This window comes from Crocodylus siamensis, chromosome 2 (assembly GCF_052110815.1).
Source record: "Crocodylus siamensis isolate JL-2025a chromosome 2, ASM5211081v1, whole genome shotgun sequence".
Taxonomy (NCBI): Eukaryota; Metazoa; Chordata; order Crocodylia; family Crocodylidae; genus Crocodylus; species Crocodylus siamensis.
In genome coordinates this window covers 5846955-5873064 of record NC_143396.1, presented here as the reverse complement: position 1 = coordinate 5873064, position 26110 = coordinate 5846955, and the positions used below count along the sequence as shown (strand labels likewise).

The window sequence follows — 26110 nt, the reverse complement described above, 5'->3', positions numbered from 1 at the left end:
CGCGGGGCTGTGAAACCGGAGCCCAGGGGGGTGAGCAGGAGCAGTGAGCAGGCAGCGTGACAATGACTTGGTGGGGGTGACATGCACGGAGGGGGAGGCAGCGCTCTTCACACGTGCGGGGTGAAGTGTTTAGCAGGAACGGGGTGGATGGAAGGGGCCGTGAGGTCTGGGGAGGCCATTGGCCCCTATCTGTGAGGGAGTCAGGGGCGTTGCGGCCCCAGCCCGGCCCCTGCACCACTCGTGCCCTTGGCCCTGCGTGACCAGAGCTGGACCAGGCCCAACCTCAGCCTAGCCTTGCCCTGACCGGTCTAAGGGGCAAGGAGCCCTTTTAGGTTCCTATTTGCATATGCAAATCAGCGCGGCCCCCCCCAAGAGGGGGCTCCCCTGGGGATGACACCCACTGCGGCCTTGCGTTTGGCCCACTTCTGGGTTGTTATGGTAACGCCAGCTGCCCATCATGCCTCTATTCCGCCCCCCGTCCCCTCGCAGTCTAATTGCAGGGCAGCCTTGTCACTCTTTATTCTGGCGGCGGCGATAGCCCGACCGTGCACATAGCGGCAGGTCTCAGCCTCCCCTTTTCCCCGCCCACTCCACAACCCGCGCCTGAGATTGGTGAGCTACGCTTATCCGTCTTCGAGTCGATGGGGAGGGCGGGCGTGGTCCCGCCTCCTGTGCCCTCATTGGCCGAGGGCCGTGTCGCTCTGCTCACCGAGACCGGCGATTGGCGCGGACGCCGGGGAGAGGCGGGGCGGGGCGCGCGCAGACGCAGTGCGGGCCGTGGCTGCGGCTGGCGCTGTGAGGGGGTGGCGGATGGGGCCGGGCCGCGCCGCGCATGGAGCCGCGCCACAGCGGGGGCGGTAGCGGTAGCGCCGAGGCGGCGGCCGTGGCCCCGGACGAGAGGCGGCGGCGGGAGCCCATGGCGCCGCGGCGGCGGAGCAGCGGCGCGGCGGGGGCTGACGCGGGGCACCCCCGGGAGCGCGGCGGGTCCGTCACTCGCCCGCGCCTTGACTCGCTCCGCAAGAGCCGTCCGCGTGAGTGACGTGGAGGGGCGGGGCTTTGCGGGGATGGGTGGGGCCAAGGACAGGGACATCGGTGGGGGCGGGGCTAAAGACAAGGGCACTGATGCAGGGGTAGGGTGAAAGGGGAGGGGCATTGGATTGGGGCGGGGCTTGGAGGAGGAGGTGGAGCCAAGGTGATGGGCATCGATGTTGGGCAGGGCTTAAAGGTGGGCGGGGTGAGTGAGGAGGAAGGGGCGGGGCAAAGGAGGGTTTTGGGGTGGGGCGGGGCTTGGGTGGGTGGGAGATCTGGGGGCGGAGTTAAGAAGGAGAGGGGTGGGGCACTATTAGTCCCCCTTTAAAAGAAGCTGGGCCCAAGTCACATCTGGGCAAGGACTCTAGTTTTCTCTGATTTTAAAAAATCTCCAATTTTCAGTTATCAAAAATGTAACCCCAAATCGTGTGTTTTTTCCATGATTAAAATGAAACACAACTACACGCACATATATATATTAGTGGTGTTTCATTTAAATTTCAGAAACATGTAGATTTGGGGTTACTTTTTTTTAACTGAAAATTGGGGATTTTTTTAACCCAGAGAAAACCAGGATCCCTGCTTATTGGCTTTCCTTAGGTGGGGATGCTGCAAGAAAAGGGGACAACAAAATTAGCAGGATGGAGAATGAAAAAGCAGGGATGGGAGCGCAGGTCAGAGGTTCAAAGCCAGCGCGCAGCGTGGGGACACTGGCTGCACAGCGCCCTGGGCCCTCGGATGAGTCCCAGCAGCCGGCACTTGCTGCCTGGTGATTCTCTGCTCAGGGATGCGAGCGGATCAAGGAGGCCTCGCAGCCCCTGGGGACCCTCCAGTCCAGCACCTCCTTCCTGGTCACTACGTTGCTGGCTTGGCCAGGACCGGGAGGAGGTCGGCTAGGAGGTCCCAGGACTTGGTGGGGCTGTGAATGGGGAGCGCATTAAAAGAACGTGTGGGGAATAGTACAGCGTGCAGAAGAGGAGGAGAGGCAGGGGCTGCAGCCTGGCGCACTCTATGTGGGCACATGCCAGGGTCTCCTGCCCATAAAAGGGGCAGGTGTTGGGGGCATCTGTGAAGTATGCTAGATACATTCTCCTGGCGATGGCTCTGTGGAGCGGCCACCTGAGGACCCCGTCTGGAGCGGGGCGGTGGGCCTGCAGGAGGGATTGTGGGCTCGGGTCAGGGGAGGGGGTGCAGCTCAGGCAAGGTTGGGCAGTAGGGGCCAAATCAAGTAGGTGCCTGATGGGGGAGGGGACAGAGGTGGGATACAGCCTGTGATGTTACGTACATCGTATCTGCACCTGTTCTGGGGAGTCTGCAAGGCGCAGGTCTGCAGCAGAGCCAGAGCCCGCCTGAGCGTGAGCGGCTGTGGGGGCAGTGGAAGGAAACCAGCTACAGGGACAATTTGGGGAGTGTTGCTTATCAGATGGCTGGGGGGAAGGAAAGAGCTGGAGGGAGGCTCCAGGATGAGGGGCCGGTGGGGAGGAATTTCATGCATTGATATGGCTGCGTTGGAAATGGCCTGTGTAACAAGCAAGCTGCAAAATGGATGGCAACCTTCATTTTGGCAGTGGCTTAGAGCTGCCGTGCAGGTGGCTGTGACCCCAGCAGCTTGGCTCAGCTTCGCTGAAGTGAAACCCAGTGACCGTTCACGTAAATGGACTGAAGTTGGCCTTTCGTTCAAAGGCAACAGTTCTGCCTGGGAGGTGGCTTGCTGGTGTTTGTTCAGTGGGTGACAAGCTGAGCAGTGAGTCCCTCCCTCATAACACTTAGCCTTTTTTTAAATCTGCAAGCCTTGAAAAAATTTAGCTGCTGGAGTTTACCTACCTGGACATAGACCCTGACTATGCCAGTTCCTTGGGAATTTTAGCCAGTTTCCTGCCCTGGGACCTGCCCAAGGACAGTGTCTTCCATATATTCTATGTGTCTGATAGTTTTGAAGGCCTGCTGAAAAGGAGGGACTTGCTTGAATCCCTTGCCCCTGCCTCTCAACATCTTCTGACCCAGGGGGGCAAAATGTCTTTATCTTTCATCATAGAAGGGAAGCACTCATCTGTATGCTACCTGTGGTGCTAATTTCTTTCCAGTACCACTCAGGCCTGCTAATTAAGCCACGGTGTAATTATTTTAGACTCCCCCATCTTTTTCTTTCTTCAAGTTCAGATTCTGCTGCACTGCTGCAGCAAGCCCTTTTGTTAGGAAATGACTTGCAAAGCTGAAACTGCATGATCAAGCAAAACCAAAAATGTTTATGAAGGATTCATAGGGTGACAGTATTATGAGAGCAGCATGTTGGTCTATAGGAGAGGAAAGCCTGTAACGGGGAGCCTTGGTACAATTTCAGGTGAGGAAGCTACTTTGCTTTAACATACACAAAAATCCTCTTGTTTGGATTTGGGAATCCTGGGAAATGACAAGATTCAGAGGCAAATTCCTAGGTAGGGAAGAGACATTAAATCCAAGACGTTCCTTCTTAAAATCTCCTCAGGAGAAACAAAATGGAAAAGGCTTCTTTGTTCAGTCTGATTTTCGGGGGTGGGCTGGAGGAACTGAAAGAGCTCAAAGGCTGCATTGGCTGGAGGGGGGGAGGGGTGTTCTTTTCTCAGTTCCTTCCAGATGAGGCTTTGGGGAATGCTTCACTCACTGGTGGTTGTAGGAAAGGTCTTGCGGAATGCTTGATCCATAGAAAAAACAGCTTGGAGTTCTTTGGACTATTTTTTTAAGATCATAAAGGAAGATTAAAATACCTGACTTCACTCTTTGGCCTAATGCCAGTAGACTTACAACCACTCATTCAACGTATGCTTGGACTTAGAGCAAAGCATGAAAGACATACTATTTTTTTTAAATAAGTAGAAAGTATGTCTTTCCCCTTTTCCCCCACCCCCTGTTGTGAATTGGCAGTGGGGTTATGAAAATGAAGACTTGGGGCATTTTTACACATGTTCCTGATGCAGTGCTGGGACCGTTTAATTAGGAGCCGTGCTAATTAAAAGTGCCCGGCGCTGTGTTGGGACTAAGTGTATTAGTGATGCAGTGTGCATCAGTGCTGAGAAAATGGCGGCAGTGTGCTCTGAACTAAAGCACATGGAACAAGTGTTAGTTCAGAGTGCACCTCTGCTATTTTCTCAGCACTGACGCGCTGCACCACTGATGCACCTGATGCGAGAAGCTGCTAGCGTGCATCAGTTTACGTGCTTGAGCAGACTCGATTAATTGAGTCTGCTCCAATGTGCTGGATTTCCAGTGCGTTGGAGTGGACTCCCTGCATATGTGTAAATGCCCTGAAAGCCTGAATTCTTTCCTGATTGCTCCTAAGGAAGAAGACAAAGCAATCTTGTGCAGCCTCCTTTAGCAAATCAAGAAGGCCTTTGAGGGCCTTAAAAAATAGACTGAAGAGTCACAACTTCACAGAGGGTCTCATACAACAGGCACAGTGAAAAAAAGAAATTATCAGGTGGTTATTCAGTAATGTTAATCCAGTGTTTCGAGAGTGAAGGATTGAATCATGGGTGTTTTAAAGGTAGTTACTTATTGCAGTTACCCATAAAAAAATGAGGGAGATCTGACAGGCATTTGGAGTGGATTTAGATTGAGATCTAAGGTTCTCATATGCTCTGTGTACAGAAGATTTGGAGATTTTCATTGAAAATAAATTGATTCAGATGAATATCTGTGCTGTTGAAAGCCCTGATGCAAGTTCCATGCAACAGAATTCAGTCTGTGAGGAACAGGCTGATGGGAGACTTTGGTAAAGTAAATGCCTCTACTGTTCACAGATTTCTACCTTTACAAACTTAGAGAACAGTAGTGTGAAGGGCAAATGTAGCATGGTTAGAATAACAGATGGGCTGTGTAAACTTGCGTTTCCAAACCATCTCACTGTTTGTACGAACAAGGATAAAGTATCCTGTTTCACACAAACTGAGTTCACCAATGCCATTGTTCAGAGCATAATCCCGATACCTTCTTGTTTAAAGTTATATTAGTGGCTCTCTTTAGTTTAGGCTTAATGGGCTAATGAACAATGATGTCCTAATGTAACTCCCGCTTGTCGGGGTTGGCATGTGGCAAATGAGCCTTCTGACCTTGAGGCTGCTCCTTCTCTGCATATACATTGCAGTGGCAGATGAGCCCTCTTTCTCCGGGAAGGGAAGGATTCTGCTGGCTGTGTGCCAGGGTCACGTGCTTTGTCCCTTCCTAGCAATTTGTATAAGCCAGCATTGCCCACGTGTTGCTCTTTGTGCAGTGAGCCATAGTGTTCTTGGAAGCTCCGTGAAGCACCATTTCAGTGAGTTCTCCAGCAGCTTTGGAGGTGCTCTCGAAGTCTTAAATAGTTCCATGCCAAGAAGAGCAGCGCAGAGCAGGTATGTACTAGAGAGGACCATGCTCAGCACCAAGAGGATGAAGCAGAGCTCCCCAACCGGCTTAGTTTTGAAAGAAGATATAAGCAGCTGGGATAGGTTTATGGAGGGGATACAGAAAGGGAAGCTCTGGCTGTCCAGTTCAAGGATGTGATGCATGGAGTACTGCTTGCTGTCCTCAGGTTGCAGAGCTGTATGGAGGGTGTTTTTTCCCAGGCTTCTGGGTCATGTTGCTTGTCACATGGGGCTAAGAAGGATTTTTTCCCCTTTCCTGTTGCTGTAGGTGTTGGTTGTGGGGGGAGGGGGAAGAGGGGTGGTTTGCACCTGCATAAGAAACATTAGGTGTTGGCTGCAGACAAGGCTGAGGATTTTGACAGGGATGGGCCAGTGCTTCTGGGGCTAAAATGTGGAGGTCCCTGGCTAGAAGGTCTTGCCCCTCCACTCGGAGACTGATCAACATAAGTGGGGTCAGGAAGGAATTTTACTCCATGGTCAGATTGGTTTTTGCCTTCCTTTGTAGCTGAGAGGGAATGACATGATGCATGCCATTCTTCCTTTGAATCTCTCAAATGCATTTTAACAACCTTACCATGATGTACCTGTGGCAGTTTAGGTTGCTTTGGGTGTCTTTAAGCAATATGCCTTGTAGTTGCATGACAGGATTGATAATATAGTTTTAGAAATAGGTTAGACAGGGACTTGCTTGGGATCATTAGGATAGAGGGGAAGAAGATGACAACCTGCTTGCGGTCTTCCCTGCTAAGTGCAAAAGCACAACTAATATCATCACTCTGGCAGCTGAACTTCAGTCTTCAAACCAACGACCACAAAAGCAACAGCAATATAAATAGGTCTTTTCAGGGCCAAATAAATCATTAATTACATGGGCCCCTCACTGTGGATTATGCAACTCAACATCAAAGGACAATCTACTGCAAAGAGCAAAGTAATGTGTAGACTGTTGAAAACAAACCACATTGATGTCTTGACATTATAGGAAACACATGTAGTGGCTCCTGGACTATGTGCTAAGATCTCTGGTTATATGCTACTTGCTTCATGATACTGTCCTAAGTATGGTCTTGCATTGTGCATCCATAAGGACATACAGAACAACATGACAGTGTTGACCAATGACAATGGTATCTTTATCAAAATTGGTGAAATATCGGTGGTAAATGTGTATAAGCCCTTCTGTGCATGCTGGATGAAAAATGTGTTGCCAACACCTAAACCCCCATTGCTATATATCGGAGACTTTAGGAGCTGCTGTACCACGTGGGGGTATGAAAAACTGAACAAGAATGGAGAAGACCTGCTGTACTGGGCATCTGCACAAGATCGCCAGCTGCTACCTGTCTCTAAGCAGCCTGGAACTTTTGGATTAGTGTGGTAGAAGAGGTCCTACAACCCGCACCTCTGAGGATTTATCTCTGCTCCCGGCAGAAAAAAACTACTTTCCAAATTTCCCCACATGCAAGATAGGCCTGTTGTTATGCATGTAGGACTTCAGCTTTCCCTGATCAAATCCAAGCTGGAAAGTTGCTGGAATTTTCAGAATGAGATTGGACAGCTTATGCAGCGTACATTGAGGCAAATATCAGTCGTATTGTTAGGATAGACTAGATCACCTCTGGAGGCCTCTTCCAGCCTGACTTCTCTTTGATTTTGTGAAAATAAGTAAGGCCCAGAGATGACTCCCAGAGATTTCTCTTTCTGATTATGAATTCATACGAATGCATTTGCAGGACTCTGGGACACTTGAAAGAGTCTTCTCTCCAGTGCATGGATTTTGTTCGTAGGTTCTCAAGCTGACCTACCTAGTAAATGTCCTCACTTCATCTGAGCTCTCAATATCACTTCTTCTAGACAGAGCTATAGGAGATACTAGCCAAATGCCATAGCTGTGAATAGACGGTCATTTCCTGTAAATGCAGGACACGTGGCTGATGGTAGCCTGGTCCCATTACATCATGGGATGTTTTCTGTGTGAATCTTGTTTCTGATAACGGTAGTAGGCTACCAAGTAAAGCATCCATCCATCTTTGTAGATATTGGGTGGACTCACGACTGTGCTCTGACAGCAATATTGGATTATAGTTCCTCTGTGTGGATAGCTTTGTTTTTTTGGTTTTTTTTTTTTTAAATATAAATGTACTGGCATCAGGACTGCTAATGGGGAGTGTGGCAGTGTGGCCTGTTTAGCTGGTGGGCGTTGTGGAGCAGAAGTATTTTGGATGCCTAGAGGCATCAAGACTGGCATATGATGTGCTGCATGATTGGAAATGTTCTAAATTAGAGTCTCCAAGGCCCTGTGCACTTCTGCCCTAAATAGCAGTTTAGATTTCTTGCATTCTGCTCGCTCCTTTAGGAGGTCCAGCATTGCCAGCCACACCATCTTTCATTCCCTTTACTAGTCTTAGCTTCCCTACCGTACCTTGGACCCTCCTAACTCCAGGGTGCTACGTCTCCATTCCAGACCTTCCTGGAGATCTACTTTTTCTGCAAACCGAACAAAATGTAACGCTGGAAAAGATACTTGCTTGGGAAGAAAAATATGAAGCGTCTCCTCTCTTTGGATTTCAAAATGAATCTTTCTTTTCTGTATGGGTTATTAACTCCCCGGGCCAGAGACAGCGTAGCTGTTTGTCACTGGTGTATCACACAGAGTACTTTGAGGAAAAACATAGAACCCACGGGAATTAAGTTGTGTAAGGTATATATTTGTATTGTAGGATATTTATGATGTCTGAAGGAACTGGTTGAAAATTTACCATTCAGGTATTGGGAAGATTGTTCTGAGAATACCTGGCAAAAATATGAAGAGGAGATGTATGTCTTAAGTTATTTCTGGCCCTGCTATCATGCTTTTATGAAGGGGGAGTCTATACCTTTCAGGCACTATGTGTTAGATGAAAAACCAGCCCAAATTGTAAAATATGCTAAACATATTGAGAACTGGAAGTAAAGTAAATAAATGGAGATAAAAAATAATATTATGTTTTGGCAGTTATATTGCTGTATTAAATTTTAATTCCTAATTTTAAATGGATTTTATGTTTTGAAATTGTTTTGCAGTATGAATTACTAATGGAGGTCTGTTTTCAGAGAGGCAAAGATAGGTGGGCTTAGTGTCACTTTCTATTATATATTGATGATTTCTCCCTCCCTTCCCTCTCCCAGCTGTAAAATTTCAGTAGTGGCATAGGATTATTCAAATGAAGTTTATAGAATATTTTAGAGTAAGCACAGAAATGCTGTCACACACACAGCTAAATCATTGGGAAGCTTCCTGTGTACTGAAGGCTTTAGCTTTCTTTTAGCCCTTAGTATAATTGGTTTATAGCTTGAAGATCAGTCTGAAATACAATTTGAGCTCTGTAGTGGGTGAAGAAAATCCACCATGGAGATCTGTAATTATATCACCTCTTTCATCTGCCACTTCTGGAGCTTGTGGAATTTGCATCTAGTTGAATTAATAAGAATTCACTATTTTCTTATCTATATAATGTCCAGAACTGTTCAGTGCCTTTTAGAAGGCACAGAGGCATTAGTTTTCTTTGCCCAAAGAACTTGCAATCAGTCCTCAATCTTCAAGTTGCATCTAAAATGAGTGTAGGGAAGGGAGGAGGGCAAGAATGGTTTTTGTGGTTACCCTGGGCTTGTCCCCACAAGGAGGTATTCAGGAATAGCTGTTCTTGTCTGCTCACGGCATTGCGCAGGCCTTAAGATTTTTGCTTGTGCAGATCTGTAGCTTGGTCAACATGAAGAACATGTTTTTTTGGATTTGATTTTTTTTTTAGCTAAAGTGGTGTTGTAAGGATTCTTAAACAGTGTAGCTGGCAAAGATGATGCCTTCCTGCTGTAGTCCTTTGGCCTGTAATATTATTCCAATTAATCTTAATATTGGTCTCTTTACTATGGTTAAATGGATGAAAGTAAAGTTGCTCACTTACTCCTTGAAAGCATCTGCATTGAGAGAAGGGAAGAAAACATTTCTGCTGCTTGTGCCAATGGGTGGTGCAAGGAATGGGCACTTTTCATGAGGAGTAAATAGTGAAAGGTATTTTTAAGAAGTTTGTAATTGTGGCTGGTGACTGAGTTCATTGTATTCATCAAGCCAAGTGAAGATAATGAGCCATAAATGTGCTTGGCTTCCCAAGTGATCACATGGTCGTCCCTGTACCTTTTCCCCCATCGTATCTGTGACCCTCTCTTCCTGCATTATGTTGACTTGAGCTTGTGTGCATTTTTGAAATGCGTAGGACAGTTTTGAGGAATCAAAACTGATGGAACAGGTGATATATTTTATTAGACCAACAAGATATTTGCAAACAAATTCTTGTATTTATTTACAAGCTTTTGGGCAGACTCACCATATATCAGGCATAGGACAGAGCAGAGATTGTAAAAGTTCTCCTAGGCGGAAATGAAAATTCAGTGGCAGCAGATGTCTTACCATACTCGTTGAAAACCACTGCCTTAGCATGTTTGCTGTAGGCTTAGTTTTGAGTCTAACCACCTCTGTCCTATGTCCTTACTGAGCAGAGCCTCTAAAGAGAAGCTGCATATATATTAAATGCTTTAACTGGTTATCCGTGGTGAACTTAGTGTGCCACAAATTCAGATTTTTCCCTGTATTAATTTGCTGTTCTTTCATAGAACTACAGAAAAAATTAACTTGGATTCAGAAGTATTTTTTGTAGGACAAAAGAAAATAGAGTGCTCTAAGTAGAGTGGTGCAAACAAGAGAAGTTTCCACAGAAAGATGTTATCCCTTTGTAACACGAAGCTTATGAATGTCTCCTAAGTGGATGGACTGGGTTGGCGATTCTTAGGTTTCAAGACCCAGCACGTTGCATTTACAGCTCGAGCATGCCAGATGCTCTCTTTCTGATTTCGGTGTATGCAGTTTTAATGGAGTGTTGGTTTAACCAGTTAGTGCATACATCTCTTGCAGTATGGGTGCCACAGTTTAAGGACCATTGGACTTACTGTATCTTTCACACAGTAAGAGGGGGAGATTATTATTATTTTTTTTTAAAGAAATGGGAAAATGTGATTGAAAAATCACAACAATTTGAGGGACCCTGGGTCAGATATACAGTTGGGAAGTAAGGTGAAAGAAGCAATGCTGTTTTTAACTTGAGCAACAGTGGCTTTCTGTTCATTTATATCAGCGATCTTTGGGTTCTTTAAGTTCAGCCTTGTATGCGGTGCTCCAAACGTGATTGCAACACTGCATACCTTGTTGTCCGCACTACAAAAGCATGCTGCCCAAGCGTGTGCTGCGCCAGGTTTTTTTTTCTGGGGGTTTTTTGACCCCTAGATATCCAGGGGTAAAAAACAAAAAAAAAAAGTGCAAAAAACCCCCAAACCAGAGCAACACATGCTTTGCCAGTGCACGCTGCTGAAAAGTGGAGCCAGCTCACCGGGAGCTGTACTCTGCTGCCAGCCAGGCTCCACGTGGCAGAATTAGCATGGCTGCAGCCCCAGGAGGCCCCCAGGACGCAGGTAAGGCTGCTGGGACCAGCTCAGTGCTGGCCCCAGCCTCCCCTACCCCACCCAGGGCAGTTTGCCACGTGCCAAAGCGTGTGTGGCACAGGCATTCCCCAGGGACAAAAGGTCGCCAGGAAACCAAACATCCACGCACTCCTGGATGTGCCCTCTGGCGCCGCGTTTAGCGCAATTGAGGAAGACTTGTTTTTTGCTCTTAGTTCCCATAGATAAAACCCTGAATTAAGTTGTATGCACGACCTCTCCTTGTTTGAGCCTGTCTGTACAGTATGCTAGTGAGCCAGGTAGAAGTTGGCCCAGTTGTTAGGAGTTTATCTGGGGACTTTGATCTGTGTTCCTTCTCCAGTACAAACCACTTGTGTAACCTTGGGCAAAGCACTTTGCTTCATCCCATCATTAGTGTTTACCTACTTCACAGGGATTTGGTAGAGATGGGCCAAATATTTTAGCATTCAAGTACAATAAAAGCTGTCTGCAGTGCCTGAGAGATTTTGGCCTAAATCTACAGGTTCTCCATTTTGTCCCTTTTCTGTTTCATTTCTTGTGCATTAAGCCAGTGCCGAGGCTCTTGTATACAGTTTGATCACCAAGGAGTAACCCCAGGAGCAGATTAGGGAAATGGGCAAATACCTGCTGGGTATTATTCTTCACTGCTGCTGGGTTGTGGAGAAAAAGCCTTCCAGGTAGAAGCAGACGTGGCTGTGTCCCCATGGTAAAGTGGGAGCGCTGTGTTTTCTTCCTCGCCTCTGAAATCTGCAAATAGCATCTCAGCACTGTTGCACAGATGGCCCATCAGGAATGCTTTTTAAAATTGCCAGGCCCTTGCGAGCCTCATTTGGGGATTACTGATCCCTGCAAGTGCTCATGTAGAGGTATCGGCAGGACTGACGGAGAAAGCTCAATCCTGTAACCAGACCAACCCCTCGCCTTCATTTAAACTGTCACATACATGGATGAAGAAGAAGCTGACCAGAATAGTCGGTGGACAAGTCTTCTAGCAATTGTGTCATCCATGATGCTTCTATAAAGTAATAAGCATGTGGTTTAAAGTCTCAGTCCTCTGTGTCTTTTCCCTTCATATTTCTACTCTGTGGTCTCAGACTTCACTTGCTGGAGCAATGCTCTCACTGCCCTGGTATCCCCAAGGATATTGTTCTTTTTATATTACATGACTTGTGATGAGGAAAAGGTAGCTGACATTCCTTTCTTGACACAGTCATTTTTTCAACCATTTCATTCTTTTGCGAAGCAGCACAATATGGGTGACCACAAGGGCATGTTGAAATGGGATGCATATGCTGAGCTTTCTCCTGCATGGAGACTGCCCATGAAAATCAACACATTCTTTGCAAAAAATGTTGCCTGAGTTTTAGAGGACTCATAAAAAGTGTTGGAGCAGAATCCCTATAGCAACAGATGATGTGAGATGTTTTCCAGTTTCTTATTTCTGGAACAAATGCAGTTTGGTTCCTCCTGCAGCTTGACAGGTAGATGGGATTTCCAGAACCTGTTTTTAAGACGTGGCTGCGATCCCTTTGAAGGGTCCTTAGATAATCAGCTTCTTTTCTCCCTCAGACATTACGTTTTGTTCAGCAGGAAGTGTTTCTTGCATCAGTTTGCTTTTGTTTGAAATAAATGCATCAGAAATAGATTTTTTTTTTTTTTTTTTTAAGGAACCATACTAAAATACTGGAGTGTGGGTTCTTGTGTATGGTTGTGTATGGTTGTATGCCATGTTCCTTCTGGCTCTTGCAGTCCTTTGGTTCTGCAGCACTGGCTAAATGAAAGGACTCTCTTGCCTTCCCCTTGTATTGAAACCAGATTAATCCATGGAGGAAGGAACAAGATAGTAGAGCCAAAACATATGCTTGCCTCTGCCTTTTCCGCAGCTGGATGTACCCATTTCTTGAACTGCCTCTAGTGCTTCCTGAGTAGAGCATCAAAACTATTAGGTATATACACATGAAGTAGAGCAGGCTTCTGGGCTCTTGTGCCTCTGATACTGTCTTGGCTACCCTGCAGTTAAGATGAGGTTCCCTTTTCCGTTGTCTTTACCGGTGATGAGGGAAATCCCTTGATCCCAGCCTCATCTGTCTCTTCCCTCACTTCCGAAATGGAGCCTGGAGAGTGTTGCTTGTCTGTCACATTTGTCCTTACCTTTTGTGACCCTTAACGGGGCATTTTTCTGGTTTTACTCCAAATGGTTCAGAACCCTGTGCTGCTTATTTGTGCCGTGTCAGGGAGGGTGGGACCGAGAGCAGCCATGGTGGGTGAGCTGGGGAAGCTTCCCTGGTGCGTTTCAAGGTGGCAGCGACTTGCATGGACAAGTCCCAAAGCTACAAGAGCCACTTCCTTCTGGAATGGGCAGGTACTGATTTTGGAGCATGTTTGCAGTTAACTTGATCATTTTTAATGTAGCTGCACAGAAGTCTCAATGGGTGGCTACATCTCCTCTTTTCTTTAGTCTGTGATCCACGCTGGCCTCTTAGCTTTAGTTTTCCCGCTAGTTTGCTAACCGTTTTATTAATCTATTCCAGTACTTAGCAGTAATTGCAGATTTTGCTTGATCAGAATTTTCACTTGGTAGTTTCCAAACATCTCTCGCTTTTTTTAATACTCGCAGTAGTTGTTAAACTTGACGCTAATGCTTGTTTTTTGCCATTGGAGAGTTTTATTAATACAAGAACCCAGTTAGACACGTCTGGGGTTTTTTTCCCCCCTCCTCCCTGGGGGCATCTTAAAATAGTTGTCTGCCTTAGTGTTGTCATGTAATTAGTTAATGTGTGTATATTGCTTTGATGCAACATGCAATACAAGTGCTGGTATTATCCTTTTCACTACCCTAGTTCTTAATCAGCACATCAAAAGAGAATCAATTGGGGATTAAAATTACAAGCGTCAAATCTGCTCTTGGGTATTGCAGAGCCTCTTCATCATGGATTGTAATGGCACTTTCTGTTAGAGCAATAGGCTGTCAGGATACTGCATGCTTAATAATAAGGTTGACAGGGTTCTTTGGGTGAATCTAATATCTTTTATTAGACCAACTTAAATAGTTGGAAAAAAAATTTCTTAGCAGACGTTTGGGTTTAAAAACGCTTCATCAGGCTGAGGAAGTCTCTGCAGCTGGTGTGTGCTCTTCCTGGGTGGAATGACTAGTAAAGAAGCCAGTGGCTGGGCTGGTCTGCATGTGAGACAGGTCGTCAGTGAAGATACAAATTGAGGAGTCAGTGGGTGAGACACAGGCTGGTGCGGGGAGAGAAGGGGGATGAATGTAGCAGGTAAATATTGGAGAGTTACCTGGGGAGTCAGATGTCAGGCAGGTTATAATGTGTCATAAATCCAGTGTCTAAATTTAGTCCATGATTTTTTTTATTTTTTTTTTGTATCCAGGCGGTTGAGGAAGTGAAGTTCATAGGCTCATCTGTAAAAAGTGTTTTGTAAATTCCCTTTGAGGATTAGAACTGAGAGATTGGAGAGAGAGTGGTTTTCTTGTGAGAAATTTGTCCCTGCCGGGAATTAGGCATTCTTGTCTTTGATAGAAGTCCTGTGTGCATTCATTCTGGTGTGCATTTGTTATTTGGTCTCTCCTGTGTATTTTCCATCAGGGCATTTGGTGCATTGGATGAGATACCTGACATTTCTGGAGGTGCAGCTGTAAGATGCAGGAATGCTGATGGCTGTGTTGTGGGGTGTAGTAATTGTGGAGGTGGTGGAGCTGTGATGGCAGGTTTTGCATTTCTTGTCATGGTATAGTCTGGTTCCATTTGGTGTGTTCTGGACCTTAGAAAGTTTGCTTCTGGTGATGAGGTTTGGTGCTTGTTTGAAGGCCAGAATGGGTGGTTCTGGGAAGATCTCTTTAAGAACAGGGTCTCTTCCTAGTATGGGTTGCAGTTATTTGAGGATTTTCCATATGGCTTTGAGGGAGGGGTGATATGTCATAACCAGCGGTGTGCAATTCATGGGGGTTTTCTTCTGTATTGCAGCAGTTCTTCATGTGGTATCTGGGTGGCTCTTTCAAATGTATGATCTATCTCTCTGGAGGAGTGGCCTTGTTAAGTGAAAGCCTTTTAAAGATTAGTGAGGTGGCAATCCCAAGTGCTCTCAGTGCAAATTCGGTGGTATCTGAGGGCTTGGCTGTATATCACAGCTTTCTTGCTGTGTTTAGGGTGATTGCTGGAAAACATTGGTAGATTCCTCTATAACTATTTCCTTATACAGTAATGTTAAAATTCTTCTACTTAATAGAAATCAGACAGACAATACATTTTGTTTGCCTATTTCTGTTTTAGAAACAACTTAAATATGTCTGTGAGTACCTTGGAAACTGCATGACTTGTAATGAAATTCAGTAAAAATTGTCTTGCTTTTTCATTTTAACTTTGCAGTTTTTGCTGACTAATGGTACTAAATGCTATATTTTTTCTTCCCTCCCTCCTTTTAGTTTTTCCTTGGTTTGGCTTGGATATCGGAGGGACCTTGGTCAAGCTTGTTTACTTTGAACCAAAAGACATCACTGCTGAAGAGGAGGAGGAAGAAGTAGAAAATCTTAAAAGCATTCGAAAATACCTGACCTCAAACGTTGCCTATGGATCGACAGGCATTCGGGATGTGCACCTTGAACTAAAGGACCTTACGCTGTGTGGACGTAAAGGCAATCTGCACTTTATACGCTTTCCTACTCATGATATGCCTGCTTTTATTCAAATGGGCAGCGAGAAACACTTCTCAAGCCTCCATACTACCTTATGTGCCACGGGAGGTGGAGCATACAAATTTGAGCAGGACTTTCGCACAGTATGCATTTTTGGCTTATATATGCTTAGGATATGGTAGTGAGAGTTGCACTTAACTTTTAAAGATCATGAAATAACAGCTGACTGTTTCATTCTTTAACTCCTGTTAATCTTAGCCCTTAAAAAGTTGTTTCCTGTGTCAAGTTAAAAATCATTTGGAGAGAACCCTGTTTACAAAGCAATAGGCATATTTGCTATAATTGTAAAATCATTATTTTATTTAATCTGCCTAAAATGTGGTTTTCATAGGACTTGCTTGTAATCACTAGGCTTCAGTTTCCCAACCCTCCTTTAATTGTTTCCTCCATGAGCTCTTCATTTATGAGCTCAATGTGTGTTCAGTACTTGTTCCACTGATTTAAGGTTCATTTATACAGCACTGAGTTGGTTCAGATTCTTTTAAATTTAGAGGCAATGGGCTGAAAGCAGCTTCACTTCTCAGATTTACTGATTAGAATGAGCCTGATTGTAAATCAAATAGATGTTTGTGTAGGTGAAACTCATTATCTGGGATTGTATGTCAATATATTTTTAAACCAGGGCTTAACAGATTGACCAACCAAACGTGGAAGGTCCCATGCAGGGTCCATGATAAGAATACCATGCAGTTTCCCTGCTATCTGTTGTGTGGGAGCTGTCATTTTCTCCCCCACCAGCTCTTCCCTGTCCCCATTCCCTTCACCTTTGTGTTGTAATGGGATGCTGTGGACCTAATTTGATGTCCACTGGAGTCAGTCTCTTGGCTCCAGCTTTCTTTGGCTCAGGTTATCTGTTTTGTCGTGTCCCATGGACTGTGAAGGTGCTTGTACCTTTCAGGAGGTGGGTTCCTTAGAAATGTACTTAAATATCACAATGAGCGTTTCACTCTGCATTATGCCAATGTACGTGGGAGAGTGGAACTCTTTCTCTGCCATTGGGTGAGACCAGTGATGAGTATGAATGCTTCATATCTCTGCTTGGCTTTTTAATAACGTTTTTCTTTTAACAGATGGGTGACCTTCAGCTTCAAAAGCTAGATGAACTTGACTGCCTTATTAAGGGAGTACTGTACATTGATTCTGTTGGATTTAATGGACACTCGGAATGCTACTATTTTGAAAATCCAACTGATTCGGAAAAATGTGAGAAGCTCCCATTTAACTTGGAGAATCCATATCCTCTCCTGTTGGTGAACATTGGCTCAGGGGTCAGCATCTTGGCTGTTTATTCCAAAGACAACTATAAGCGAGTAACTGGGACCAGGTAAGCCCTAGAGAGTGGTAGATCTGCTTTGACTGTAGTCTTGGATCTTGGAAATGATGAACATGGGTAAAGCTTACATCTCATTTTCCAGGAAAAATGGCTTTAGAAGTGGTAACTCTTGTATAACAGAAGGGTTTTGCTGTAACATTTCATTACTTCCCTTTCCTACTGTTTTTAGTGAACAGAGATCCTTTTTGGGATCATGTCTGTCTAACCTTTTACCACAATCAGTCTGTATAGGGAGGCCAATTCTACTGCAAAAATCCAAACTCTCTCTCTTTTTTTAACCAGGGGAGCAGTTTCCTTGTTAGGGGAATCTTCCAAGCGTTAAAAAGAGCACATTTTAATGTGATCTGTTCCATTTCTGCTTCCAGGATTTGAATTTTGACTTCATTATGGATAGGTTATTTCTGCAGATGGAGTACAGTTTCATAGCTGGTAGGGTCAGGAGTGATCCAAGCAGATCATTTAAGTCCTACCCCCTGCCATGGGCTGGAAAGAATGCTGGAGTCAAACGACCCTGGCAAGGTGTCTATCTAGCCTCCTTTTTAAAGACCCCCACGGTAGGAGCGAGCACCACTTCCCTTGGAAGTTGGTTCCAGATCCTAGCCGCCCTGACTGTGAAGTAGTGCCTCCTGATATCTAGCCTGAATCTACTGTCCGTCAACTTATGACCATTATTCCTTGTTATTCCCAGTAGTGCTTGGGGGAACAGGGTCTCGGGGCCGCAGTAGAAGAACACTGACTTACCTGGGCCGTTCTGTCAGTCGGGCTTAAAAGCCTATCATAACGGCCAGTCATTGCACAGCCAAGCTGGGGAAACCTTGGATCGAATTTTGGAAAGAGCACTGTTGCAAAATAAAAATCAGACGAGTACATCCTGTACCTGTCAGTTCTAGCATGCATCTTCGATGGCATGTGCATACAGCATGTACAATGAATTTAGGAGGGTTTGAACAGTTGGGCCCCAATCCTCCAGGAATGCTGTGTGGGCAGACTGTTGTGTATGAACAGAGCTCATTGCTGGGTTGATTTGTTAAAAATGCATGCAACCTACTGACTCTTCAGTACTCGCTGTACAGTGAATATTGTAAGACAAGAAAAGCCCCTTTTCAGTTATTGCTTTATGAAAACAGGAGGCTAAGACGTATGCTTGCTTATGAGTTGCAGAAGCATATTTAAAGATAAAAATGAGGACTTCATTGAGTTCCTCTTCCAGGGTTTGCAGTAGAAAGAGAAGATAAGTGGCTGGGCAGCCTAGCTCATTCTTAGTATGACTTTGGAGGTGTTCAGCAGTGGGACTTTATTTCACTAAGGCAAGTCCCTTTTATTTTTTTCCATTTCTTTTTTTTTTGAAATACAACATAGCAAATGTTGCTTTTCTGTTCTGTCTTCCAGTCTTGGAGGGGGAACCTTTTTTGGCCTCTGCTGTCTTCTCACAGGCTGCTCCACCTTTGAAGAGGCTCTTGAAATGGCATCCCGTGGTGACAGCACAAAAGTGGACAAACTTGTGCGGGACATCTATGGAGGGGATTACGAGCGGTTTGGGCTGCCAGGGTGGGCAGTGGCATCCAGGTAAAGATTTATTGTGGCCTTTTCAGGTTGTCCTAGTGTGTCTGAATGAAAAATAAGAGTACGAGTAAAGGGGGGGGGTGACTTATAGTTAGCATTTCTATTTATCCGACAAATTATTAATAAAATGTAATAATAAGTTCCAATTAGCCCAAGCGCCCTGTTAAAAATGTGCATACTTCCATTAGTAGCATTATGACTTATCTGGAACGGATATTACTTCATGTGCTTTATAGGCCTTTACAAATGGTCACTTAACTCAGATTCTCTCGACAGCTTTGGAAACATGGTGAGCAAGGAGAAGAGAGAGTCTGTCAGTAAAGAAGACTTGGCCAGAGCAACATTAATAACGATCACCAACAACATTGGCTCCATAGCACGGATGTGTGCCCTTAACGAGGTATGAGGAAAAGAGCATGCATGTGACGTGACCCCTTTCTGTCTGAGATAGCCATTCACGTCTGCTACCGTTCCACAGAGCTTGTTTTCTGCTTGGCTGAAGCATTTTCTTACTTGTTTGGATGTTCCAGTTTAAACTGTAACCTGAGATTCTCTTCCCAACCTGCCCCATACAGTTGGATGAAAAACAGTACCTTGTCAGTTCAAAGCACTATAAAATTGTAATAGCCTTCCCAAGCGGGGGGGTGTGTGTGTTTCCTCCAGTCAATTTCCCTTTCTAATCTGCAGTTAAATAGCTTTTCAACTATAGTTTGGGGCTCTGGAGGAAAACGGGAATTGTGTAGTACACCGGAGTTCTGGAAGCTGAAGGGAGATCCTGAGCACAGTTTGGTCCCTGCTCAGCCCCACGCTTGTTGGTTATCAGTGCTGGGCATCTAGACAAGTACATCACTGAAAAGAGAACTAAAAAGAGGACCTTTCCTGTGTTGTTTGTTCTGGTTACTTGTAATGTTTTGCTGCAAAAGTATTTATGGGCCTCAGTGGTGTTTCTCTGAGCTCTGTGCTTTCAGCTTCTTTACAGTGCTGCCTTGTTGCATTTATGTCAAGCAGCATTGTACAGGGCTATGAAAGAACAGAGACCTGTTCTTCACTTCATTCGGGGCCTGCCTGTACAGGAAAGGATCCATCACAATGAAGCGTGCTTATCACTGAGCGGTTACTATTATGCACTTGTCTGGTGCTATAAATACACAAGACATTATCAACACCAGTTCTGTTCAGTGTCTACCATTTATTCCTCCCTCTGTTCCACTCAGGAATATATAGTGTAACTTAGACAAGACTCTGACCAGCTCAGACAAAAGGGGGGTGCTGAGGAGAGCTGTGTGGAATAGCGGCTCTGAGGCTGCAGAGATGGTACTTGGCCACGAGCCCCTGTTCAGAAGAGGGAAGTTTTCATAGTTTCTAGGGTCGGAAGGGACCTGAGCAGATCATCTAGTCCGACCCCCTGCCATGGCAGGAAAGAGCAATCTTCCCCAGCAAGATGTTCATCTAACCTCCTCTTAAACACCCCCAAGGTAGGAGCCTGCACCACTTCTCTTGGAAGCTGGTTCCAGACCCTAGCCACCCTGACCGTGAAGTCACGCCTCCTGATATCTAACCTAAACCTACCCTCTGCCAGCTTGTGACCGTTATTCCTGGTCACTCCTGGCAGTGCTCGGGGGAACAGTGACTCCCCCAGTGCCTGCTGATCCCCCCCGACTAGTTTATAACAGGCCACAAGATCCCCCTCAGCCTTCTCTTGTGGAGGCTGAACAGGTTCAGGTCCCGTCGCCTGTCCTCATAGGGCCTGCCCTGTTGTCCCCTGATCATACGAGTGGCCTCCTCTGGCCCCTCTCCATGCTGTCCACATCCCTCCTGAAGTGCGGCTCCCAGAACTGGATGCAGTCCTCCAGCTGCGGCCTAACCAGTGCCTCACAGAGGGGGAGGATCGCCTCTTTGGACCTGCTCAAGATGCATCTGTGGATGCATGACAAGGTGCGGTTGGCCTTTTAAAACAGTAAACTCCAGCATTCCTGAGGCCAAGAAAGGGAAATGGCTTCTTTCCAGGACTGCAACAAGGAGCTTGTGTGGAAATCCAGGTTTAAATCTAAGATGCCACCACGGTTCTTTGGTGCTTGGATCCATGTCACTTTGTGAGGGGACCATACACATTGGATCGTTCTGGCTACTGCTCTTTTGATCTTCAGGCTGGTGGTGAAGATGGAGGAAGCACACTCATCCCATTGGGGGGTGGGGAGCAGGGGGCAAGGGGTCAGAAGCTTGTGGGAGAAAAGGGGCAGGGTTTGTTCAGCCGGTTTGAGGCCTGCCTGACCTGATTCAACAAGAAGCTCCCTTTGGGCTTCACCTTGGTGATGGCTGTGATTTTAGGTGGGGGGTTAGATGTAAAGTGACATGACAGGGACACAAGAATAGAAGCTGTGCTGGGTTTTCCAGGGTATCCTTTTACACAAGGCTTATCAAACCCCTTTAGATTGGTCCATTAGTGTGTAGATGGCATAATTGCACCTGTATCAGATAATACAGATAACTGTTTTGATGCAACTCCTACCTCTTGAGCTGTACAAGGAGTCAGTGCAACTTAAACCCCCTTTCATTCAGTATTAGAATTAGGGTGATGTCAGCTACTTTGTATCTGGAGAGGAGGATGCAAATTATGTTGTAACAGCTGAGGTAGTTCTTGAGCGGCGGCGGCCCTTCCTCTTCTAGGGCTTTTAAGAATTATGTTTTTCCTTAGCCTTAATGAGATCCTACCTGACCATGCTCAGAAATCTGTCTGTTTTGCTTCTTCCTTCAGCCTGGTTGCTGGCTCTCCTCTTCAAGTAACTGGCCTGAGTGAGGCGCTGTGCCTCTTCTGGCCTCATCTTGCTGTAGTTCCTTTCAGTAATGTTACACTGCTGCTGGCCTCCTTATTTGCTTGGTGTTTCAGTCCCCCTTGGTTTCAGTTCTGCTCTGCTCTGTTGGATTTGATTTGAACATTCCTATATGAGGTTCTAAATGCTGAGTTTGCAAACACATCACAAGTCTGTTTCTTTTTAAACCCTCCCCACTGAAAATACCATCCTTTCTTGCTCATGCTCTCCAGCTTGGTAAAAGCAAAGCAATAACTACCAACGACAGGGGTATTTAGAGAGCTGTGAGGTTGTCCATACTTCAGTTCGTTCAGCAAATGCTGGCAGCGTTGCTTTGTTTTTCACTCGCTTTTATTGATCTCAGCCAGAAGACATACTTTAAAAGCTGGCTGTAGTCTTCCAATAAAATGCAATATAACATAGGTTTTTTCTTGTTTTGTGTTTTGAAGCCAAAATGGAGTTTGCTTTAAAGGTTCTGACACTTCTTTTTTTTCTTTTATATTTGCAGAACATTAATCGGGTGGTTTTTGTTGGCAATTTCTTGCGGATCAATACAATCTCAATGAGACTTCTAGCTTATGCATTGAATTATTGGTCCAAGGGACAGTTGAAAGCCCTTTTCTTGGAACACGAGGTGAATTTACTGTTTAATCTATTTTATTCTTTCAAGGTTCAGACACCTACAGTGACTTGAAAGTACCAAAGCTGATCCTTTGGTCAATAGCAATATAAATTGTGTAGCCAGTTCTGCAGGTTTTGTTACCATAGACACAATTATTGCAGAACTTCCAAGCCTGGCACACTGTTCAGGTTTATTGTTTTAGTAGTTAAAATGCAAACCACGTATACAAAGTTTACACTGTGGAAATGTCTCTTTCCAAAGACTTTTAATCTACATTCCAAACAGCACCTTTTGTAGTTCTGTTTTCTGGGACAAATGCTATCACCAGAAGTTGTAATACCATCTACTTGCTATACTTGGGAGCAGCTTCCTTCTGCATTCTCACATTACTGTTTTGCATAGTATCATTCTGATGTTTGTGTCTCGGGTTCAGTCTCTAATTAGATGCTCTGCTCTCTGTGCTCAATAGGGTTATTTTGGAGCAGTTGGTGCTCTTCTGGAGCTGTTGGATACAGCCTGATATACTTCGAACACCAGTTGGACCCATGCTGCAGGGCCTTCTACACCGTTGGAGCACCCATGTTTAGTTCATTTTTTAAAGCATCTTGTTCAGTGACTGTTGAGAGAATCGTCCATGACCCAGTCAGTCTGGGATAGAAAGGACTCGTGTATCTTTTGTGAAACAGTTGAGAACAATCCTGAAAAATTTTGATGTAGACTTGTTCCTAAGAAATACATACGCAAGTGTGTGGACCGAATGTGTTGGTTGTCCCCACAGGTGCCCAAAAGACATTCTTCGTTTCTTTTACTCTGAGTAGCACTCTCTGCCTTACTTGTCATATACGTTCTGCTACTGTAAGCAAGGTGGCTGTGGGAGGAACTTGCACTATTGTGTTCTCAAGGCTACTCTAAGTGCTTAATGTCCGTATTGTTAGCTTCCTGTGTTTCAGATATACTGTGTATATAGATGATTTCAAAGGGCTTGCTTAAATTTCATAATAATATTGAATAGTGAAGTAACTACACCTGGAAAAAAACAATCACAGACCTGAAATATGAGAACTGGATTCTTTTTCTCTTCTGAACACTGTAATGACTTATAAAACACCACTGCACTATCCGTATTGCTTTATTTTCTGAGTAGAGTTGCTTACATATGCACGTATCTACACTGTTAAAGAAACAAAGTGAAAGGAATGGCTTGAGAGTGGCTTACTGTAGACAGGCTGCCATTTGTATCCTGTGGAAGCGTTTTAGGCAGATCAGAAATTCCTTCAGACTCAAGGGTCAAACCATTTTAATGCATTGTTGAAGTGCAGCGAAAGTTGCTTAGAAGCTGCTGAAACAAATTTAGAAATGTTTAAAAATGACCAGTTTGTTTGTTTTTTTTTTTTAAAGCCTGGTGAGTGTAACCTTTCTCTCTCTCTCCCTCCCCCCTGCATAGATTCTTTTTCTTTCTACCCAGTTGTTGAACAGAATCCAGGCTTGGGAGGAAAACTTCTTTCCACATGAGCATTGCACCCTCTCTGTTTTCTTTGTGCCTAGTTTCTTGCAAATCCTTAGACTTAATTGCCACAATTTGGATCCTCAGAGGGCATTGATTTTTTTCAGGTGTTAAACTGGAACATGTTTGAGAGAATATTTAGGATACTGGCAGGGGGTAGCTTTTTTTGGTTTGTTTTTTTTCTTAAGTTTTTTGAAACAACTGTTTTGATGATAAGCCTGCAATTTTGTCTAGAATAATTGTTTTCCTGCATCCTTGACAGCCTTGGATCTGTTGTCTTGGACTGCTAAGCTGAACACAATGTACAGTGGGAGGGTGCAAATGCTCCTGTCTGTGGGGATGATGCCAACTTCTTTAGTGTGGCTTCAGTGCAAGCAGTGAATGTGCAAGATTTGCTTCCTGAAAAAGTTACTGCATCTTAGCTGGTGGATAAAATTAATTTGTACTGCCCCTGCTTTCTGCCACATGGTAATGTGTGGTTTCTCTGCTGAACAGCTCAGGAATGCATAGAGAGTTTTTCCTGCTGTGAGCAGAGTGAACACTATTTCTTTTGAGCCCGGGGCTGGATTCTTGCTTGCATGAATTGTCTGAGTTCCATCGGCTTCAATTTACAGCAGCTGGCAATCTACCCCTTCGCTTTAAATAACTTGTCATATTTAGGACATAGGTCACTTAGGAGATTCATGGACTAGCCTCTGCGTGGGGCTGCTTTATTTCCAGTAGGTTACAAGGAGAAAAGCTCTTTGATCTTAGTGTAAGCACTGGCGGATATTTTTAATTGCAGGAGAGAAAACAGCCATCTCAGTTTGGTAGCAACACTGCGTTGAAACAGTGCAAGGCTGAGGTGCAGTGGCAGAGCTAATGGGGGAGATGACAGTCTGCAGAGCTACCACCTGCCGTGTGTCCCTGCAAATCCTGCTGCACTTCAGGAGCTCAGTAGTTGTAAGGGACACTGTGCTTTTGACACTGGTGTGTGCTCTGAGCCTGGGCTGGCAAGGGACTCCTGGTTGAGGAGGGTCAGAGTCTTCACATCTCCGCTCCTTGTCTCATTGCACTCACACCAGTGCTGTCGGCCACCTTGCTCTCTGGGGCACTAGGTGTCACCAGCATCATGGTAGAACTATACTGGGCATTTTCAGAACTAAATTGAAATTCCAAGCCTGTACATCTTAATTGTTAGTCAAGAGAGGTGACCCGGACATTAGGTGAGAGAACTGGTATGCGCTCAACTAGTTGAGTTTCTGTTTAGGAAGGTTCAAGATACTGAACTACTTGTTGTCCACAGCTTGGAGAGTTCTCTTCACCTTTGCTACAAAAGAGAAGAACTCGGAGAAGTGGAGAATCTCTAACTACATAGGAAAATTCCCTTACCTTTTTCTCGGTAACATTTCAGACTCAGATCATGAATTGATTTGCATTCAAATTTGAATCGAGAAAGACTTTTTCAAAAGACAGCAGTTCATGCCTAGATTCTTGTATTTATAACTCAGTTTTTCATAGGTGCACCAAAGAGAATCCAGATCAAGAGAATACCAAATAGGGTTTTGGAAATGGATGTCAGGTTTCCTTAATGTGCCCGGTTCCAGCCACAGTCAGCTTTGACTTGCAGGCTGCTTTTTCTGTGCCATGTTCTATGTAACGCTTAGTAATTGTTGATGCCCAGTCTATTTCAGAAAGGGGCTGTACCTTTGGATTGAAAACCAAGAGTCCCGGCCCCGTTTCCGCTCGTGGAAACCAAGTGGCGCATGTTGTTGCTGTTACGCTGAGTTGAAATTTCCTTGTGTGTGAAGGGCCGACTTGGTATCATTTCCATCCTTAAAACAGGGTGGAAGCAATGCCCTCAGCTGTTGCAAGTGCTCTATATATTGCTTTATGTGAGATTCAGTGGTATGAAGGTTTCTCAGTGGACCTCACTGCAGGGCTTAATTTTACCTTTGGTATTCAGCAGCAGGTACAAAGGATCTGGTTCAGCTTCCTGAAGGATTGGAGCATCTGATGTTGCTAGGAAAGAGGCTTATTTCAACACCTATGCCTTTCCTTGGAGCAGGGTTGTGAGAGGAGGGATGATGGGCTCTACATGCTAGGAGAGGCACTTTTCACATCGGTGAAGGGACAAAGAAACACACATATCCTTCTGTAAACTGCAGCCCGATCTAAAACCATTGCAGCCCGATCTAAAACCGTTGTGGTGCACTTGAACACATGCCAAGCTCTGTGACTGGAACTGAAGCAAAGCAAGCAAGCTGTTTGTCCCTGAATTTCCCCATTTGCTTCATACACACACATGTGCGTACGTCTTTCTTTTGTGTCTGTTCAGTAGACCCTAAAGTTGCAGGGCAAGATGTCTTCTGTGTATTATACATATTCTTTTGTAAAACTTTTTAATTTTTCCTTTTGGATAAAATATTACAACTATTTTTATATATTTGTTCTGCTGTTGCTTATTTCAAGAGTCTTGCGTCTCCTCCTGGCCAAAGGACAGACAAGCAGCCACCAGTCTGAAGACTGCTAAGCTTATATGGGTATGCCTGGCCTTGCTGAAATCCTCTTCACCTCCAACTTCATTCTTCTTTTGGAGGATACTACTGTCTTTAAGTATTTGCCAGGAAACGCGCGTGTTTAGGCTCTTAGTAAAATATCTCTGCATCTCAGTCACT

The 26110-nt window shown here is 45.1% G+C and overlaps 1 protein-coding gene across 1 annotated transcript; it reads left to right on the top strand.

Moving 5' to 3' along the window:
- Window positions 1-25876, top strand: PANK2 (pantothenate kinase 2). The gene is made up of 7 exons (XM_090035074.1): window positions 1-1031; window positions 15352-15704; window positions 16692-16945; window positions 18344-18520; window positions 18794-18917; window positions 21836-21961; window positions 22419-25876. Exons 1-7 carry the CDS (start codon window positions 833-835, stop codon window positions 22467-22469), a joined length of 1284 nt encoding a protein of 427 aa, XP_089891200.1. The 5' UTR covers window positions 1-832; the 3' UTR covers window positions 22470-25876.
- Window positions 25877-26110: the final 234 nt, after the last annotated feature.

What these genes read in the sequence shown, in the direction of transcription:
- PANK2 (XM_090035074.1), top strand. Translation starts at nt 833, where the DNA reads ATGGAGCCGCGCCACAGCGGGGGCGGTAGCGGTAGCGCCGAGGCGGCG. An exon ending in TTGAGCAGGACTTTCGCACA is followed by an intron (nt 15,705 to 16,691) that starts GTATGCATTTTT and finishes TTCTTTTAACAG; the next exon opens with ATGGGTGACCTTCAGCTTCA. An exon ending in GGGTGGGCAGTGGCATCCAG is followed by an intron (nt 18,521 to 18,793) that starts GTAAAGATTTAT and finishes TTCTCTCGACAG; the next exon opens with CTTTGGAAACATGGTGAGCA.